General features: G+C 40.8%; 1 protein-coding gene across 1 annotated transcript; it reads left to right on the forward strand.

Annotated features, from left to right (window-relative positions):
- The first annotated feature begins 938 nt into the window (after nt 1–938).
- On the forward strand, nt 939–13,872 carry marchf7 (membrane-associated ring finger (C3HC4) 7). The gene is made up of 11 exons (XM_066665575.1): nt 939–1,047; nt 5,131–5,322; nt 6,239–6,397; nt 6,555–6,720; nt 6,934–7,110; nt 8,352–9,441; nt 10,229–10,398; nt 10,611–10,714; nt 11,609–11,710; nt 11,876–11,924; nt 12,261–13,872. The coding sequence occupies exons 1-11, from the start codon at nt 982–984 to the stop codon at nt 12,353–12,355; spliced, it is 2,370 nt and encodes a 789-aa protein (XP_066521672.1). The 5' UTR covers nt 939–981; the 3' UTR covers nt 12,356–13,872.
- The last annotated feature ends 440 nt before the right edge of the window (nt 13,873–14,312 follow it).

The following is a 14,312-nucleotide window of genomic DNA, read 5'->3' on the forward strand; positions in this document are numbered from 1 at the left end:
CTCCACTGACCACAAAGCTGTACTTCACAGTTCTGTAACTACAGACTCTAGTCCATTAGTTGATCTGAGTAAAGACATCCACAGGACCACTTTAGAGCAGGTATTATTTCTGTTCAGGATTATTCTAAGAGCTACAGTGACACTGACAGGGTGTTTGTTGCACTGGTACGGGTGGATCAGACACAGCAGTGCTGCTGGAGTTTTTCATCCCCTCAGTGTCACTGCTGGATATAGAATACCCAGCTGACCAAAAGTATCCAGTCAGCAGGATCCTGTGGCCAACATTTTTTGTCAACTGTTGAAGCACTGGAGAATGGCCTATACATACTGTGCAGCAACAGTTGAGCTGCTCAGACCTATTCTGTCTCTGATTTCACATAGGTGGACAATGGAGGGCACAGTGTTAGAAACTCCAAAAGCACTGCTGTGTCTCATCCACATACAGTAACACACCACCCACATGTCAGTGTCACTGCCATACAGAGAATGATCCACCACTCAAGTTATAAATGTCTCGTGGTGGTCCTGTCAGGGTCTGGAACTTTTCAGCCTGGACTGAAGCACAATCCAGGGCAGCCAATCAGAGCTGAGCCAATAAGTGATTGTAGAAATGAAATGCACCTCAAGGAATGTATCAGAAAGTGTTTTTCCTCAGTTAGTCAGATAACTTCAGTCCAAAGTTGTTGAATAGTAATGTCCATTAAGAATGTTCTTGTTGTACAGGCTTCAGTTTGGGCTTATGTCATCTGGTCAGACTGAGAAATCCTGTTTTAATCTTGTGTTACACCCCCGGGGACACATCAAAACACAATAACAAGCAAAAATGTAGGATACGGGGCCTTTAAAACGAACTCCGTGATCTTATTTGACAGGAGGCGGGTCCTGTTTTTTTCCGTCACGCTCATTGGCTGAACGGCCTTTCAATCGTCGCTCGGCGAGCGCTAGGCGTTCGTGCCGGTGTCTGTTTGCACTATAAATCACATGACCTCTCCTTATATCAACACAGGCGCCATTAATACTGACAGCAGAGAGACGGAAAAATCAGAGGTGAGGCATATTTCCGTTGTATGTTTTGACTGTAGCAGCGTTTGACCGTTTTCGACGTCGTGTTTGGTAAACGAACAGAAGCATGGGGTGCTCTCAGTTGTTGTCGTGCTTCAGTCTGCGGTGAAAATCGCTGGAAATGGTCCTCTATCAGTAAAAGTGGGTTGAGAATTGTTAGCTGTCGGTAGCTGGCTGCCTTTACTGACACGAAGAACACAGGCCAAAAACAAGGCCTGGAGTTTTCCATTTTCCCTTCTGACAGTATATAATCGAGTGCTTTCGGGTTTTTCAAGCTTACCGTTAGAGTGCGTGTCACATTTATATATATTTTCTGAGTTGGAAATGATGGGTTGCAGTTTAGCTTCCGAACGCTGTGACTGTGGTGCTGTTTTGTCCTCAGTTCGGATCAGATTTAAGAGCCGTTATGACGCCTCAGGAATGCGAGTTTTAAACGCATTCCCGCTTCATATTTAGTGGATCAGACGATTAAATAACAACTACTACATCTTTATATTTGTTTATATGTCTTATAGAGAGACACTTGAAACCAAGAAAAGCTGTCTAAAAATAGGCTCCACACTCTCTTTGTAGCTGTGTTTTAACGGCATATGGAGTGCACTGCTTGGGGAACAGGAAATCATTTGAGAGACATCTACACTAGTTCAGGGTTCCGCCGTCGTTTGGACTCTTAAACCGGGTTTAGGTAATCCTTTTATTTATGTATTTTTAAGAGAGACATTCGTTTTCGCTCGAACGAGTCATAGTTTCTTAACGTTGTTTTCCTGAGGCCAGAGACAGACATTTTTGAAGAGTCAGTGTTTTGTGTGTGTGTGTGTGTTGTTGTTGGCTCTGTTAATGCTAGATAATGGCCTCCACTAAAAGAAACGCTGAGAGCTCAGACATAAATCCTGCATCACCAGACTCTACTTCTGCTCTATTCATCTCCTATATATCTGTGGCTAGTTAAATATAGAGGTAGGAACTTGATGGCGATTGATCAAATTCGACTTTGTTGTAGTTCATGATTAATCCCATTTATTTATATCAGCTATTCAGAATAAATCTCTTTATCGTTTTTAAATATTTACTATACTATTTACCCCCCTTTACAATTACTATTAATTATTTTAAACAATTATATACAAAGAAACATATATTCATGTGTAGTACGTGCTTCATCTTCGCTAATGCACCATGGGATGGCTGTGTAGTGTTTTTCAGTATATTTACTATTTTCCATAAAGTTCCATAGTTTTTATTAATTTATTTTTTTAAATACTCCTGAGTACGGCACGTACATCAACTGTGCATTTCCAGAGTTTCAAAGTGGATGACAAATTATGCACAATACAATACACATGATTTCATATTTATTAGTGCTAGTATGGAGTAAAATTGTCTCTTAACATATCATTTAAGAGCAAGGCTCAGATGGCAGTGGTTAGTGCTATAACTTTGGCTTTACAGAAAAGACCATCTGACAGATTTGAAGTTAACCAAATGTTGCTGATTAAAAACATGTGCATGGATGTGCGTTCTTTTGTAAAAACAGGTGAAATTTGTTTTATTTGAATGCCAGTCTCAGCTTTGTCTTACTGACATTACCAACAACAGCAGCGTGTTTTGTTTGTAATTGAAACTCATAACTAAAAGATACATTCTTGGCATCACAGCGACTGTAAATAATGTTTACCTATCAGTCTATGAATTTGTTACTATTTAAAAGCTGTATTTGAGTTTGAGGGTTACTGTCGTAGTTTTATTATTTTTGTGCAGCTGGACTTCAGACTGGAAATATGAATTTTTTTACTGTTAAAATACAGTATTTAAAAAGTAATGGCTTTAGTAAAATATCACTTTGAAACTCAGTATTAACATCTTTAGTTTGAAACCATGAACACATTTAGGAGCCAGGAAGACTTTTAGAAGTGATAAAATATGTAAGTGTAATTACTTGTGAGTTCATACTGCCTTAGGGATCTCACAGTTTCTGCACCAGTTACACAAGTAGAACTGGCTGTACCTTTTTCATCCGTAAAAAAAAACATGATTTTGTTTCCAAGAAGGGTGTGTAGTATGAAAAATTACTGGCTTTAATTCAAGGATCCAATTTTACATTTTATGAATGCCTTTTTTTAAAAAAAAAAAAAAAAAAAAAAAAAAAAAGAGTAGACAAACTTGAGCAACAGACAATGAGACAATGCATGGGTTGGTCATATTTACAGAAACTAATTTGTTTTCAATCATTCCCATACCGCTTATCCAGTTCAGGGTCGCAGTGGGTCCAGAGCCTACCTGGAATCATTGGGTGCAAGGCAGGAATACACCCTGGAGGTGGCGCCAGTCCTTCCTAGGGCAGCGCACACACACAAACACTTTTGAGCCTCCAATCCACCAATGTGTGTTTTCAGACTATAGGAGGAAACCCACACAGACACAGGGAGAACACACATCTCCTCACAGACAGTCACTCAGAGCGGGACTCGAACCCACAACCTCCAGGTCCCTGGAGCTGTGTGGCTGCGACACTACCTGCTGCGCCACCGTGCCATACCCCTCATTTGTTTTATATGATTAAAATGCTTCAGTGTAATAGCTTTGGAAAATATAGATATTTTTGAACAAGTTGAGCCATGTCTGTATACAATTGTAATAGAGTAAGGGACAATGCTTGTAGAAAGTTGGAGAACTCCTCTTCTTGGCTAGTGTCCTGTTTGATGATTGGAGAAGATGGTGGAGATGGGGCATGCCTCCTCCCAAACTTCAGTTATTTTGTTTATAAGAATGCTGATATTGTGACTGTGTTGGTCCCCCCCCAAGAGGATCGGCATTGATATGGTCTGAGCTAGGTTTTTATGATCACCTCTTGATGTAACACCAGATTATTTACCACTTGTTTTTAAATATTATTATTATTATTATTTTTATATTGTACAATGAATGCCAGGAAACAGATTTATTAAAAGGGGTAAGGAACACAACCATCTAAATGAGTTTAAACCTCTGCAATAGGCGTTTTATTAGTATTATGTGGATGTACTGAAACACCTTTTTTTACTCAGAGCAATACAAGTCTGATTTAATCAAATGAAGTGCTGTAAAGTGTGAAATATTAAAACAGAAAAATACACATGCTTTGATAAATATTTTAATGGCGTTGCTGGTGCATAGCCTCTATTCCATCTTACAAACCTTATGAAAATAAAATTTTATGATGCATGTCATATTAAGAAATAATTTCTTGAGGTATTGGGATATTATTTTATGTTTTACATTTTGCTAAATGCTGAAAGATTAAAATTAAACAGACACAAGACACAGCAGGTGTCTTGCTTCTAGCGCTCTTCTAGACGTCTCTGGACACACTCAATGTGTGAGGAACTTTCTAGAAGGGCTGAGAATGTTTCCAGAGGGGCCTCTGGGTTTCACCTTCTGTTGCAGCACCTCTGTGGTGCAGATTAAGTTCAGCAGCATTTGGCTTTACCAAATGTGAGTTGGAAAATAGCAAGAGACCGATAGCACAAAGCTTAAGTCACTGTAGCAGAAGGGTGCTATTTTGATACGGTACTGTAGAAGGGTATTTATAGAGTTGCTGATGGTGGTCCTGTGTGACAAGTCTGTCTGAAGAAGTTAGTAAAGTGAAAATGAACCATGCGTGATATTCTAGAACAGTCCCCAACTGTAAGTAATGAAGGTTCAGTGTGTTGTTGGGGTTTGGCTGGATGTTTGCCTAAGCTCTAGGTGGAAAAACATGATTATCTATTACCTCACCATTTTTTTTTTTTTCTTGGAAATATCTCATGCATGAATATACCCAGGGTCCAAGGTTGCCGATAAGATCATCTGGAAGCCAGCATGACGTTCTTATCTTGTTGCACAGTCTGCCATTCTTGATGACAGTGAAAACAGTCATACTGAGTCACAGCCCCACAGCTGTGAACTGAATTTATTTTTTCTCTTAATACATTTCTACGTCAAGAAATCTGTTGTGGTCCTTGTATCGTAAACTTCATTAGTAATATTAGTTTGTGCAAGTTGTTTTATCATCTTAGCCCTCAAAGCATCTCTTATGATTGTATCTCACAGCGAGACTCAGCAATGGATTCGAAGCCCCGTCGGCTGCCGTTCATCTCCAGCTCTTCATCCCTATCCTCGTCTTCATCCCTCTCCTCCTCGTCCTCGCCTCTCAGCGCCAGTAGACTCTATGGCAGAGGGAGTGTGCTGGGAAGTGATCGCTTCAGCAGGGGAACCTCAAGTAAACTAGACTCAGACTACCAGGTATTAAAACCAAATTAAATTCAGTGTTCTCTTGGGCATGTTGGGAAGCACAACCCCTTTTGTCTGTTTTAGAAGTGGGGGTGGCCGGAGTCCCTGTGTCAATATTCAATTCCTCTTGATAGTTTGAGAATGGTGCTGCCTAATGGCCTCTAGTGTTCAGATAGAAAGGTGGACATAGATATACAGACCAAGTTAGCATCTTGTTTTTAATAAACCTGCTGCTTCTCTGAGAAGCTGTTCAGGTTACACAAGCTTGGGTTATTTATTTATTTTATAGGGCAGGCTGGATTTCTGGCCTGTAATGGGTTTCAGTCAGCTTGGCACAAAGTGTCTTGGTAGATAATGTTACCAGAACAGCCAGAGTTGTTTTTGCATGTGATCTTTCACGGGGTCAAAAGCAAGTGATAACTAAACACCATGACACGACATTATGCAGGGTGAGTACAGTGCTTTTAAACCTAGCTTGTCAGCACTGACCTCAAACACCTTTGTTTGCTTTAACCAAACCTAATGTACGGATGCCTTAACACAGAGAAAGTGCACCTATTTGTAGAACTGCAATAACAAGTTCATTGTGACAGCTGCAAAATGAATCTTAAAGCAAAAATGCAAGCAATGTGTTAAAATACTTTTAAAGGCAAGGCCATTTTGTGATGCAAATTATACCTTTTAGGACCTTATTTAAGTATTTAGTTTTTAACCAATCTGTTGTATACCTTTTTTAACAACTTTTGTCACAGGAATTATTTTTAAATAAAAAATTAAAACAGAACCCACTCTCATTTTCTCATTGGGACCATTGTAACTTTTTCTAACTCTTATTGAAAGACGTAATATACTGAAATGAACACATTGCTCACATTGAAGCCTGACACTGATCTGCAACCGTGTTGTTCTATATTTTCTGAAATGGCAGAGCTCATGCCTTTCTGGAACTACGAGAGATTACAGCTCTTCAGAAAGCCACCACACGAGATGGAAATTATCTACACCCCTGTCTTCCTCTTCTACCTCTTCATCTACATCATGTGAACGCCCATGGACCGAGTCATCCTATGGGGGAAGAAGTAAACCTGTAGGTGTTAAATCTACTTTTGTTTGATGATCATATTTGTTTACTACTACTTTAGATGATTAGTTTGTTTTAGAAACTAATAGAAGCTTTTTCTTCAGCTCTTTGCTGCATCCTCCTGTGAGCTTATTCGTGTGTGTGTGTCTCTCTCTCTCTATAGGTTGATTCAGAAAGAGGACTAGGGTCATACTCCAGTCTTCTTGGCTCAGACCAGGATAGTGAATCCAAAAGAGCCAAGATGTCCTACACAAATAGAGCAGCATACAGCAGAAGCCCCTTCACCTCCATACCCAGCAGCACATACTCAAACCTCAGAGGAATGCCAGGTACTCTCACACTGAGCAATGCAAAAACTGTGAACATGAATGTATACTTACGTATGCACCAATCTGTGTTTGAACTTTAAAATATTTAAAGGAGAATGTACAAAAGGTGTGTGTGTATAAGAAACTATTCTTCGCTCGGACGTTTTATAACTTCATGTCCATGTCTGTATTTCTTTGATGTGCAGGTGAATAACAAACTGACCTTGTGTTTAGATTCTACTTGGAAGTCCACTATCAGCCCCCTCTCTAGGTCTTCCTCATCCTCCTCCTCCTTGTCTTCCTCTGAGAGTTTATGGGCTCGCAGGGAAGCAGAGAAGAGGGTTGACACTGGCCTGTCTGGTCTCGGGGAGCATAGTAGCTACAGATCCACAGCACTGACCTCCTCACTGTGTATGTATTCCTTAACCCCCAAACATGTGCTGCAATCTGCATGTGTGTTTTTCAGCCTGCATTATAACCCCTGTTGTCCCTATCTGGCCAAGCACTTCACCTCCATTTTGAATTCCAGCAGATCTGTTATTGTTTTTTAATTAAGGAGTTACTTAATTATATTAGACTAAAACTCATACACTTCTTCCTCAACAATGTCTTGTTTTCGAAAAGAACAGTATGTTACAGAGCTTGACTGAATAAGCAGGTATATTTGACATTAGGTTTGCTACAGTGCAGTGAACGAACAAAGTAAACTTGTCTTTGCTGATTAGTACACTGGGGAGAGGGAGAGAATTTTTAATTCCTTTCTTTTCCTTTTAAAGTCAGAATTACCAAGTGGATCCTCCTCAACCATAGCACAGGGGGAGAATCAGAATTGGAACAAGTCATGATTCAAAACAGACCCTGCCAAACTATTATTCACTAAGCCACCGTTATAAACTTTGAGGTCAACTCATAAACAAGCTTGATTACACAGTACACATTTCAGCCAAAATAACTTTCAGATTTTTCACCCCAAAAAAAAACAAAAAAACCACGTTTCCTTTCTCAATTGTGCATTTGCCATGTGAACTGCTGGGAAGCTGACATTTCCCTTACAGCCACTGTTTGTGTTGGATAATTAACACACCATAAACAAACTTGCCCACAAGTTACAGTGGGGATTAGTTTGTTTTCAGTGGGGATTAAAGCTTGTCTGACAAAATCAGGCTTTTTAAAGCAGCTAATGAAGAATGGTGCTCTGTGTTGAGGTTTTAAAGTAATCAAGCAAAATATGCAGAAACAGGATGAGGTTGTGAGTGACTTGCGTGAACACGCCTCTCCCATTATGAAAGAAACAGATTGTAAAAATATTGGACAGTGTGTTTATATTATCCGCATTTGTGAAATCATTAAATGCAGTTGCACATTTTTCATCATTTTAAAGGTTTTTAACTAATTGTAGTAGCTGATGGTTTGCACAAAATAAAATGGTTAATATTATGGTTAAAATCCTCTGTTAATATCTGGTATTAGAAATATACCTCATAAAAAATGAGATCATTGTGTTGGATTTGGCCAACAGCATGTTTGTGATCCAGTGTTCTATTATACAGAGCTTACTGATGACAGTCCATTACAGAACAGAGGAGCTTAAATGAGTTTAATCAATGGCCTGTAAGAAGCTTTTAATTCTTTGTGCTGTGTTTGCATTTTAGATCGCCCAGAACGTGTGACTTCCACTTATGCCCAGGGAGCTCGACCCAAAGAAAGCCTGTACTCATCACGCAGAGAGAGCAGCTCAACCAGCCGCCACCTCCCCTCTGAGTATCTCCCGTCCCCTCTTGAACGCAGCTCCCAGAGGTTGACTTCTGATTACCAACCTAGTCCCCGTCTTCCCCGAGGTGCCCCTAGCTCAGGCTCTGGTCGCACCATTTCAGTCTCAGAGCCTTCGTGCCTCTCTTCCTGGAGCCCCTCCCCTTACACGCCTCTGAGCCAGCGAACTTCCAGTCCACCTCAATCTAGCCCCGCCCCTATGCCAAATCCCACCCCTGAGAGCGGGGACTCGGACGGGAGAAGTACCACCAGACGACTGCTGTCTCGCCTCTTCTCCAGACGCTCCAGTCAAGAGTCTAGCTCCACCTCTAGCACCAGCTCTGCCTCAAGGTCCTTTGAAACTGCCACTGAGGAGCCTGCTCCCACTGAGGCCTCCCCCGCAATCAGTAGGGAGAACGTAGAGGCAGATCCAGTGCAGGCGTTTGCGTTCCTGCGAAGGCGTGAACAGCCCCTGTCTCCAGTGCGTGAGAATGCGGACGTGGAGCCAGAAGCAGACTCTCTCAGGACTCAAGGAGGGCTATCCTGGCTCATATCCTGGAATCGCTGTACTCCTCGCTTTTCCCGTCGCCGGAGAGAGGGTCGTGATGAGAGTGCACACATGGAGGCCCGTCATTCCCCACAGTTTCCCCTCAGCAGCCCAGAAGGGTGCAAAACACCTGACCAGAACTCGCATCATGGTGAGGAAGATGAAGAGGATGATGATGATGATGATGATGTGTCAGAGGGAGCAACGGCAGCACCTTCAGCTAGAGCTACAGGACTTTCCTCAGCCCTTTTACAGGATGCCTCTTGCCTTCCTGGGCGGAGCCCTGCTGTTGCCAGGGTGCTGTCTAGCCCACTGTTCAGGATGCCTGAAAATGTTATCATTGGACTAGATGTTGGACTTGAGGGGCAGAGTCAAGCTGAGGTGCAAGTGAAGGAAAAGCCTGCTCCCTCCAGAGACCCAGAGAGACTTAAGAAGATTCAGGAAAGGTGATGCACTGTCCATCCTTCCACATCACCATATATTTATTTATTAGCTTTTAGACGTAGGGTAAAAAAAGTCATAACCATGTTCTTTTCATGGACCTTTGATTTCTTCTCTAAAGTGACTTTAGCTTGGCTTGTAGAAGTGTAAAATGTAGGATATCGATAATGAATGTATATTTGAATTCAGAAATTTAACACACATCTAAATTACAAATGGAGAATAGTAATCAATTCAGTAGGAAACTTGTAATATTTAGTTTCTCTGTCAGTTTTGTCTAGGACATTATAAACCTACAAAGCATCTTCAAAAACATGTAACTTTCATTAAATCATATAATGAGGACGCTGTCTTAAACTAGAGTGATATCCAAATCATGGTGGAGGCTGTAGAATTAAAACGATGGAGAGATGTGTTAAGATGCATCAAGGCTCTTGGAGAATCATTTTATAATCAACTCTTCAAATCAGGTACACAGAGATTCCCAATTGTAGCCTGCAAGCTTTAGATCAACAACTGTGCTCCCTAAGCTTTGTCTTGCTGTGCTCTCTGACCATTTAACGTTTGCTCTGCTGTAATGTGCCTACCTCAGCTGTTTGTTGGTTATCTGGTTTGTTAAAGGAAGGAAGATGCCAAAATGGTGCACTGAATGAAGTGAAATAAAATTAGTGTTACAATGTGTATTTAGGGAAAAGTGACCTACAATGGGTCTCAGTTACTGCAGGTGTGGTGTAAACCTGATAGACTGTTTTAAATTTGACTAACTTCCTCGTTGTCTTTGTTTGTTTATAGTTTGCTGTTGGAGGATTCTGATGAAGAAGAAGGGGATCTGTGCAGGATCTGTCAGATGGGTGAGACCTCAAGTTCAAATCCGTTGATCGAGCCATGCAGGTGTACGGGCAGCCTGCAGTACGTTCACCAAGACTGCATCAAAAAATGGCTCCGCTCCAAGATTAGCTCTGGTGATTATCAAGCTCTATCCTGTTGAATAATGCTTGAGCTTAAATCATGTACTGTTCTGCTTGTACAAAGCTTTCTTGTATTTTGTATTTCTTTACTTTGTTCATGTGTTTTTATTTATTTATTTAAAAAAAGCAACATTTAGGGCATGACACTGCCTCAATGCATTCATTTCCATGTTTGTGTTCCTAATGTTGTCTCTCTCGACTTTCAGGTTCGACCCTGGAGGCCATCACTACTTGTGAGCTGTGCAAGGAGAAACTGCACTTAAACATTGAGAACTTTGACATTAATGAGCTGTACAGATCTCATGAGCGGGTAGGATACTAAGGTTTCTCTGTCAGTAATGTAGACACACACACACACTCCCACTCCCACAAGAAATGGGAATTATTATTATTAAATCTGAATTTCAGTTAGCTAGATAGACTTTGGTTATCTCAAAGCTATACATTTTCATACAAGGGCGGCATGGTTGCAGTCACAAAGCTCCAGGGACCTGGAGGTTGTGGGTTCGATTCCCGCACCGGGTGACTGTCTGTGAGGAGTTGGTGTGTTCTCCATGTGTCCGCGTGGGTTTACTCCGGGTGCTCCGGTTTCCTCCCAGTCCAAAAACACACATTGGTAGGTGGATTGGCGACTCAAAAGTGTCCGTAGGTGTGAGTGTGTGTCTGTGTTGCCCTGTGAAGGACTGGCGCCCCCTCCAGGGTGTCTTCCCACCTTGCGCACAATGATTCCAGGTGGGCTCTGGACCCACCGCGACCCTGAATTAGATGGGCGGTTACAGATAATGAATGAATGAATTTTCATACAAAGCTATACATAATATCCTTTAATAATGGTACAGGAGGTCCTCGGGTTACGTCAGTCCCGAGTTACAATGTTTCGTGGTTATGACACATCTCCCATTTACTGTATAAAGCCTTGTTTCGCGTCGTAAACGTCGTAACGCGGAAGAATACACGGTTACGCGGCTCGGGACCGAGGAGGGTAGGTGTTAGGATAGGATAAGTGCTTGCAGTATGTACGTATGTTCCGACTTACACCGAAAATCGGTTTACGACGCGACTTAGGAACGGATCAACGTCATAAGTCGAGGACCCCCTGTATATATAAAACTAATAGGGGGGAAAATTGTAGGTTATAGACCTTTTGTAACAAACATGCAAACAAGCTGTCACAGTTTATTAACTCTGTCTCTTATGTGTTTAGTCAGAGTATGAGTTCATCAGCTGTGGTCTGTACCTCGTGGTCCTGTTGCATCTATGTGAGCAAAGGTTCTCTGATGTGCTGGGTGCAGTCAATGAAGCTGGGGTAAGCATTTGTGTTTTTTAAACGTTTTACCAGCACTAATCAAACCTACCTATTCTGGGCATTCCTATTCAAAATATGGACAAATGCTGTGTTGTTATGTAAATGTGATCTTTCAAAAATGTGAACTTTACTTGAATCAGACATTCTCCCCCTTTTCTCGCTCAGTTTTTCAACTTGGCGAGAACTCTTCACGAACACATGGACAATCTTGAAAGTACGTTTTGAATAATTCCCTTTTCTTTACTGAGGGTTTTCCTCATTACATATTTATAATGTAAAACTGCCTGTATTAGCTTCATGGGTAAGTACTATTATAGAAATCTGTTATATGTGAATGGTATTAAAGGAATTGCTGTTGAGGAAGATGGATGTGTAATGGCATGTTACACACACACAACTGCAGAGACTACAAAAAAATAATAAATATAAAAAGTTACTGCATTTTTAACTTCAAGTCAAGGATTCATGTTTATATTTATTCTTTGTCTGAAGTTGGTATAAAGTTAATGACAATCTACTTTGTCTTTTGTACTTCTTGCTGCGTCCCCAGGTTCCTATGCTGAATCTGATGAAGAGGAGGTGCGGGACAATAGACCATCTATTGACTTCTGTGACCTAGACGATGAGGAAGAGGAGGAGTTTTAATTGTGGTTAATAATGTGGAGTAGATAAAATAGCTGACAATCTGCCTCCTCACAGCGCTTCATCACTGAGCTTGCAGAGACTCTGAATGACATCCCAGTGATGGTACCTTTTAAACACTGTCTACAGCCCTGAGGAGGGCTCTTACGATATGCAGATAAACTTTTTCTTCTCTAAGAGGTGTGCTTGGCAACCACCTACGTATGGGATTTGATTTAAATTTGTTTTTGTTTTTTTTCTTCTTTGCGTCTAAAGTTGCTGAGTGCACTATGATGTTTTATTCAGCAAGAACTGTTGAGCTGTTAAACCGTGAGTGCTTTATTTGTTTACTATGCTAGCACAAAGACGGGGGCGACGGTGGGTCAGAAGTACAGAGACCGGAATATTGATGGAGGTAAATGTTGATGGAGAAAAAGAAGCAAACTAAACAAACTGTATGAGTTTTCTATAAGGGCATAGTGAGATGTGGCTCAGTATCAAACGGGAAAAAAATCCCTTTAATTTCTTTTTATTTGTTTGTTTAATGTGACATGGATTTGTTAAAGTGAGTTGAAGAGCAAGTGTGAGAATGAGTTCTGTAGTGAGCACTTGTGGTTGAAGTCCATTGTCTGTTTAAATGTTGCTTTGTAATGTCATTTTGCTCTGCTTACTGATTTCTGAATTTAATAACAATAATTAAAGTTTTGGTGAAGGGAGGAACATCCCACTCATTTGACGTCTGGGTCCAGTTCCTGAGTTCATTTCACACACACGAGGCATTACTGCTTCATGCTCTTTTACAGTGGAATGCATACACATTCTCCCAAATAGGCTTGCATGTTTATACATTGTCTAATGTACCGGGCCAGTTATAATGTTCATACAGGACTGTTAGGAAATCAGAAACCCTTCTGTCTCTGTCTGTTTTAAAATGGAAATGTGCACAATAGTATATTTCAGCAGAGTTCTCTTAGTTCAACTGTGTAGCACTGTTTATTTCATCCAGGAGTCATAAGTTTGAGTTCAGAATTCAAATTGAATAAAACGAGCATTTGGCATTTACACACTATGCTATGAACATGAAGCAATATAAAATGTAGGAAAATACACTGACCCATAATACAGTACAAGTCTGTTTTCTCTTACCCTTATCACCAGGAATAAAAAACATGATTTTACAATTATTAATACATGTGTAATAACACTGTAGAGATATGAAACCGATTGATTTTACTAGAAGTTGTTAATAATTTAATATAATCATAGGCATACGGTTACTCATTGAGCCCAGCCCAGCCCAGCCCATGAGCACCCAAACCACCCACTGCATCACTAGCTCTTCACAGGGGTCATCGGGTAGGCACCTCCCCTGGTCAGTGTTTCACTGAATTTAGCGCACAACACCTCCTGAAGGCTTAACAGTGACGTCTGGCAGTCCTACCTTACCCTTAAGCATCAGCAACCGTAAATCCACACAGGCCTCCCTGGTGACTAGGGCTGTACCTTGTAGAAATGCAGGGATGGAATTCTACTGTTTTTCTTTTTTTTTTTTTTATCTTTGCATCATTAAAAAACCTGGGCAAAAGAATATATTGACTGAGTTGTGTGCACTCTGTACTATGTCTAAATGTAACAAAAACAAGTGATTTTTGCTGAAAGCTCTAAAACGTTTGTGTGTGTCCCCCTTAAAATGCAGTTGGCAGTTTTATTTCATTTTCTGACTGGTGCAGTATGAATTTGCAAATCATTTTCAAAGGAATCAGCACATATGTTCTGTGCCTGAGAAAATCTTTAGAAAGCTGCAGTCTGAACTGTCTCTTATAGTTGCAGATTGCCTAGTTTCTCTGGTTGGCATTCCAGGTGGACCTCTGGTGGCTATGTAAGTGAACTACAATTACAATCAGGCTGTTTGGTGAAATTGACTATTACACCTTTAAATAAATACATAGTGTTTGAAAAGGAGTATATGTCTGTATGTGTA

Source organism: Hoplias malabaricus, chromosome 3 (genome assembly GCF_029633855.1).
Source record: "Hoplias malabaricus isolate fHopMal1 chromosome 3, fHopMal1.hap1, whole genome shotgun sequence".
NCBI classification, from domain to species: domain Eukaryota; kingdom Metazoa; phylum Chordata; class Actinopteri; order Characiformes; family Erythrinidae; genus Hoplias; species Hoplias malabaricus.